General features: G+C 38.3%; 1 protein-coding gene across 1 annotated transcript; it reads left to right on the plus strand.

Moving 5' to 3' along the window:
• Positions 1-4062: 4062 nt before the first annotated feature.
• LOC109705428 (uncharacterized mitochondrial protein AtMg00810-like) lies at positions 4063-4913 on the plus strand. Its single transcript, XM_020226161.1, has one exon. The coding sequence runs from the start codon at positions 4198-4200 to the stop codon at positions 4591-4593; it is 396 nt and encodes a 131-aa protein (XP_020081750.1). The 5' UTR covers positions 4063-4197; the 3' UTR covers positions 4594-4913.
• Positions 4914-7213: the final 2300 nt, after the last annotated feature.

Below are 7213 nucleotides of genomic sequence, written 5' to 3' on the forward strand. Positions count from 1 at the left end.
CTTATTGCTATCGACGAGAGGGTTTGGCAAGCCGTTGAATTCGGATGGAAACATCCTACTGAAGTGGTCGAGAATGTTACCGGTCCGAAACCTAGAAATAAGTGGACAAAAGACGAAAACGAACTATCTTCGTTCAATGGGAAGGATATCAATGCTTTGTTCAATGCGTTGAATCAAACTGAATTTTCACGAGTATCGGCATGTGAAACCGCCAAAGAAATTTGGGACACCTTACAAATCACTCACGAGGGTACTAAGCTTGGTAAAAGGTTCAGAAATTACAAATGTTGACTAGTCGTTTTGATTCTATTCGTATGGAAGAAAATGAAACCTTTACCGAGTATTACACTCGTCTTCAAGATATTGTCAATACTTGTGCAAATTTGGGTGAAAAAATTTCTGAACCAAAAATCGTTCGAAAAATTTTGAGAACTCTTCCCGAAACGTTTCCGTCCCAAGGTTGCGGCCATTGAAACGATGAAACATCCGGATGAACTCAAAGTAGATGAATTAGTTGGTGCTCTTCAAACGTACGAAATGACTTTTCCTTCTAATTCGTCTTCGTCCAAGTCTTTTTCTAAAGTTTCAGGGATGGCTCTAAAATCAACAAAAGGAGATGTCTCGTCAACCTCATCAGATTCAGAGTCGGAGCAAAGCTTGGAGGACTTTGAGAAACAACTCGCACTTCTAACAAAGAAGTTCCGTCGGAACTTTAGAAAGAAGTTTCCTCCCAAGTCTACTTCATCAAAGACAAACAAATCAAAAGGGGGTCCGTCTTCTTCTTCTTCGTCAAAATACAGAAAATCTGATAACTCTCAAAAGGACTCCACAAAAGAGAGGAAAAGCGGTGAAGGTCAAATCCAATGCTACAAGTGTAGGGGCTTTGGCCATATAGCATCTGACTGTCCAAATAAAAAGTCGTTGAAGAAGAAAGCTATGCAAGCTATGACTTGGGACGACTCCTCATCTGACGATTCTACTTCGAGTGAAGAGGATGTGAATGCCACGGCTCTAATTGCACACGATTCAACTTTCATGTGTTTAGCATCTTCTGACTCGATCTCTACTACATCTATACAAGAGAAATCATCTTCGGAGGACTCATCGGATGGAGAATCGGACGAAGATGACATGATCGCAGCATATCAACAATTAGTTGTTGAATCAAAGAAGATGGCTAAACATAACAAGAAATTGCGGCGAAGCCTACATGAGTTGGAACAAGAAAATTCAAAGTTGGCCTCTCTAACAAAGGATTTAGAACAAGAGAGAGATGGGTTGACCAAGGCGTACAATTCTTTGCTTGAGAAGTGTTCGTTACTTGAAAAAGAAAAGGAGACTCAGGCGGAGAACATCAAGTATCTTACCAAACAAAATTCAGAAGCTAGAGAAGCAAATATGGAATTCACCAAGACGATCATTCAACTGAAGTCAGATTTGAACCAATTTTCATCTGGTTCGAGCAAACTAGATAAGATGCTTGGACTTGGTCAGACAAATAAACTTGGACTTGGTTATGAACGGACATATATTGATCAAGTTACTAAGAAGGATGATGGAAACTCGTCAACTGCTGTACCTAAACTTTATGGTAAGTTTGTCTCTCCTAAAAATAATTTGACTAACAAAACTTGTCATATTTGTGGTGTTGTAGGTCACATAAAGAAATTCTGCTACCAAAAGGGAAAGAGCTCAATAGCTCTCTTGAAGAGTAACCCTAAAACGACAATGAAGTCAATTGTGACTCCAAAGAAGATGGAACAAAAGAAGAGCCAAATTTGGACGCCAAACACTCCGAAGCCAAAGGCAAAACAAGCATGGAAACCAAAGAAGGAGGATATGAAGAGGAAGTCAACTCAAATCGTCGACAAGCCACGATCAACAAAAGCAAACGAACGGACACAACCCAAAACACGTAAGGTTTGGGTGCGCAAAGGTGAACTCTTCCCATGCCTAGTCATTCACACTTCACTTCATGCTTACAATAACTCATCATGGTATCTGGATAGTGGTTGTTCCCGTCACATGACCGGAGATAAAAATTGGTTCACTTCTTTGACCAAAATCTCCGGAGGACTTGTTGTGTTTGGAGACGGTCGATCGTCAAAAATTGTTGGAAAAGGAACAGTGACTATCTCTTATGGCCCTACATTGAATGATGTTTTTTATGTTGAGGGGCTTAAATCTAATCTCGTAAGCATAAGTCAATTGTGTGATGATGGGTATTCGGTGAACTTTTCTGATAAAGAATGCCATGTGACTCGTGATGACAATCTATTCTTAAAGGGCATTAGATCTCAGAATAATTGTTATGTAGTTCCTAGTTCGCCCACTGAACATTGTAACCTAGCGTCATTAGAAACTGAAACTTTATGGCATGAACGACTAGGTCACATCAATTTTAAGGAGCTATCCAAGATAACCAAGAAGGAGGTAGTTAGAGGTGTACCTAAGATTGACTATAAAGAGAACACTGTGTGTGGGGGTTGCCAATTAGGGAAACAAACTAGATCCACACATAAGAACTTGAACCACTTAGGGACAACTAAACCTCTAGAGCTACTTCACATGGACTTGATGGGACCATCTAGGACTCAAAGTTTGGGTGGAAAACGTTATATTTTGCTTATTGTTGATGATTTTACTCGCTATGTATGGAGTGCTTTCTTACGAGAAAAAGCTGATACTTTTAATTCTTTTTCTGAAATCTGTCTCCGTCTTATGACTGAACGAAATGATAAAATTGTACGCATTAGAAGCGATCAAGGGGGAGAATTCATAAATTCTAAATTTGTTGATTTCTGTGTTTCAAACGGTATAAAACATGAATTCTCGGCCCCCTATACACCCCAACAAAACGGAGTGGTTGAACGTAAAAATCGGGTTGTACAGGAGATGGCTCGTGTTATGCTTCATAGTAAGAAAATTGCTTTACATTTTTGGGCCGAAGCGGTTAACACAGCTGTCTATGTCATCAATCGGATTTATGTACGTCCGGGTACTTTGAACACGCCTTATGAACTTTGGCTTGGTAGAAAACCTAATATTAAATACTTTCGTGTCTTCGGGAGTAAATGTTTTATCCTTCGGGATCGTGAAAATCTTGGAAAATTTGACTCTCGCAGTGACGAAGGCATATTTCTTGGTTATTCTATTACAAGTCGTGCCTATCGTGCGTACAATTTACGAACTAAGACGGTGATAGAGTCTATCAATATAAAAGTAGATGAAGCTTCTTTTGTAAGTTCTTCTGTGAATGGTTCTTCAAATTCTTTGATGAATGACGATGATAATGATTCTCCGTTTGTAATACCTGTGAATGATGATGTTTCTATACCTGATAATTCCATTGCATCTTCTGAAAACATTGCATCAAATGATTCATCTGAGCCACAAAACACCTCGTCTGAAATCCCTAGCGGATCTCCTACAACTATTCCCTTGACTGAGTCAAGAGATCATCCTTTGTCAAATGTGATTGGGGATCCCAATGTTGGTGTGCGAACAAGAAGTCAGTTACAATGTGAATTTGCATGTTATGTTTCTTTGATCAAGCCAAAGAATGTTGATGAAGCTCTTGTTGATGAATATTGAATAAATGCCATGCAAGAAGAACTCGGTCAATTTGTTCGCAATGATGTATGGGAATTGGTGCCTCGTCCTGAGCAACAACACATTATCGGTACCAAATGGATCTTTAAGAATAAGAAAAATGAGGATGGTACTATCGTACGGAACAAAGCTAGACTTGTGGCTCAGGGGTACTCACAAATTGAGGGAATAGACTTTGAAGAAACTTTTGCTCCGGTTGCCCGTCTTGAATCTATTCGTATCTTGTTCGCGATTGCTTGTCATTTTAAAATCACTCTCTTTCAAATGGATGTCAAAAGTGCGTTTTTAAATGAATTTTTAAAAGAGGAAGTTTATGTTGAACAACCGAAAGGTTTTATAGACTCAAAATTTCCAAATCACGTTTTTCGACTGAAAAAGGCACTTTATGGATTAAAACAAGCTCCGCGAGCATGGTACGAACGCTTAACAAAATATCTTTTAGAAAAGGGCTATAACCGAGGGGGAGCAGATAGAACTCTTTTTGTGAAGCATCTGAAGAATAATTTCATTGTAGCACAAATATATGTGGATGACATAGTTTTTGGGGCTACTAAAGATAAGGATGCTGCTGAGTTTGCAAAGTTAATGACCAGTGAGTTTGAGATGTCAATGATGGGAGAACTTAATTATTTCCTCGGGCTTCAAGTCAAACAATCAAAAGATGGAATTCATTTGTCACAGACAAAGTATGCGAAGGAACTAGTTAAGAAATTCGGATTAGAAAGTGCAAAGGATTTTGACACTCCGATGGGTACAAGCAATAAAGGATTAGGGATGAACTCAGAGGGTCAGAGTGTGGATGAGAAACAATACAGAAGCATGATTGGTAGCCTTTTATATCTGACTGCAAGCAGACCTGACATTGCGTTTAGTGTTGGAATATGTGCTAGATATCAGGCTAATCCTAAGGAAGTACATTTGAAAGCAGTTAAAAGGATTATTCGATATGTTAAAGGAACAACCGAGTATGGACTATGGTAACCTATGGGAACGTCTCTTGACCTAATCGGCTACTCGGATGCTGACTGGGCAGGCTCCGCAGATGATCGGAAAAGTACTAGTGGGGCTTGTTTTTACATCGGACATTGTTTGGTTGCTTGGCACAGTAAGAAGCAAAATTGTATTGCACTATCCACTGCCGAGGCTGAGTATATCTCTGCTGGTAGTTGCTCTACTCAGTTGTTATGGATGAAGAGCTTACTAAGCGACTATCGGATTCCCTCTACCACTCTGACCATTCTGTGTGACAACACGAGTGCAATTAATATTTCTAAAAACCCTGTTTTACATTCTCGAACAAAACATATTGAATTAAGATATCATTTTTTAAGAGAACTGGTGGAATCAAATGTTTTACAACTTGAATACATTTCAACTGAAAATCAACTTGCAGATATTTTAACCAAACCTTTGGATCAAAAACGTTTTCTGCATTTAAGGAAGGCAATTGGTATGAACCCATCAATCTAGATATTGTCTATTGAGCCACAGATCATGTGCATGGTGCATATTTTGTTTTCTTTTCTTGCATGATTTTCAGTATTTGATAGTAGATTGAATTTCAAGAATAATCTTGCTGTTTTGGAACGGTCTATGACTTGAATTATTTCATATTTATTTTTTGATTGATCACTGTCTGGGTTATTCTCTATTGGCATATTTTTAAACGATCAAATCATTAAGATTCTTGTTAACATGTTGAATCATATTCAGCACCTCATGCGTCGAACTTTGAATGTTGCAATCATTTGTTTGATTATTAGTTTTGAGATGAATAAATCTTTCTCTGTTTTGAAATAACTATAATATTTTTAACTTGAGGGTTGCACTAATTTAGGGGGAGTCTTTCTAATTCTAGCTATGAATATTTCTGAAAATCAAGATGTGGAAAGAGTTACATCCCTGCTGGGAGTGTGAAAACTACCACCACATGGAGGAAAGAGCTACCACCCCGGTCGTCCGGTCAGTGTGTGCAGCTATCACATGTTGATTAAAGTATCTATGTGAGACAAAAGAAAAGTACCTCTCAGAAAGAAAAAAAAAAATTTTTAAGGATAATATGCTCAAAGAGCTATACATCTTGTTGGTGACATAAGGTGGAATGTTAATAAAAGATGCTCAAAGAGCCACTCCTGTCTCAGACGATGTGCATAACTCAATTTAATCATATTATGTTAATTTCACAATTTTGAGAAATATTTATTTCATTTTCTTTAACAATATGATGATAAAATGATACAATTTATTTCTAGATCTTGCATGATGTGTGGGATTTTATTTTATATGTATCAAGAATTCTTATTGATTTTCGGTTTAAAAATTCTGAAATTTTGAATATCCCTGAAATTGATTTTTCAAAATTCATGTATGAAATTTTATTTAAAGTTTTTTTTCGGATCAAAATAAGTTATTTTTGATGTTTGAAAGTGGTGGATTACCTTATATTTTTTATGGAATTTTCGGGCTTCAATTACAATTTATTAAAAATTTCAGGCTCTGGGACCGATCCCAGGCAGGAGAGACCGGTCCCTCCGCCAGACCCGATAAAGGGCTTTTCGCGTGCCTTCTTTTTGTACTGCTTTCAAAATTTTTTTTCGTTCCCTACGTTCTCTCTTGCATCTCTCTTGAGTCCTGAGTAGGGATTACTCCTGATCTTCTCCGATTTGCTCTGATTTTAGGTATGTTTTTCGGATTTTGTTGCATTTATATCATATACTCCGAAAATGTGTTTCGTTTTCGATTTTTTGGTGATTGTTCTAGAAATCTTGCTGCATGTGCTATTTTATGCTGTGATCTTGCTATTCGATCTGTTATTTTCATTTTCACTAGTATTTCTTCATCTTTTTGGTTTATTTTCGACAATTTTTCATGGTAAAATTTTTTAAAAAAAACATTTATGTGGATAACCTGTTTTTGGTGCATGATCTGTGTGTGTCATGATCTTGAGGCCTCTGGGATTATCTAGTATTTATTTACCAATTTGCTCAAAATTTTTGGTATTTTAAAAAAAAAAATTTCATATGCAAGTTTCATTATGTTCAACAAGTAATTTTCAAAAATGTACTCGTGGGTTCTCGTGCTAGTTGTCCTTATGGCTGGGGGTGGTCGCGGTAGTAAGCGACAGCGCGCCTCAGCTAAGAGGCCGGTTGAGCAACAACCGGAAGATGAAGGGAGTGAGTATGCCCCGGGTGATGAATCTGAGGAGGACGAGCAGGATTGGGAGACCTTTGTTCCTGAAGTGTTGGCTAAGGAAAAGGACGCTGGGAAAGGCAAGGGAAAAGGAAAAGCTGTGGATAAAGGCAAAGGAAAAGCAACTGAACGTCCCAGTCGTCGTAAGTCCGGGGGTGTTGAGATTCGAGAACCCGGGCTCTGAACCACCACGTCGCAGTCTACAGGATGTTCCATCTAACCGACGGTCAATGTATTCGTCGAAACACTGCATTGGAGAGCGAGATGTTGGGGTGGCCAGTATTATTAGTTGTGTGCCGGGTTTTCAGGATTTGTTTGAACAAGGGAATCTGCATCAGATTTGTGATTTTCGAGAGCAAACCGGTTATTGCTTGGAGTTGATCAGAGAATTCTACATGAGAGCAGGTCACCT

This window comes from Ananas comosus, unplaced genomic scaffold, assembly GCF_001540865.1.
Source record: "Ananas comosus cultivar F153 unplaced genomic scaffold, ASM154086v1, whole genome shotgun sequence".
NCBI lineage: Eukaryota > Viridiplantae > Streptophyta > Magnoliopsida > Poales > Bromeliaceae > Ananas > Ananas comosus.

Excerpts from the sequence above, each read along its gene's own strand:
- LOC109705428 (XM_020226161.1), top strand. The coding sequence starts at position 4,198 with ATGACCAGTGAGTTTGAGATGTCAATGATGGGAGAACTTAATTATTTC.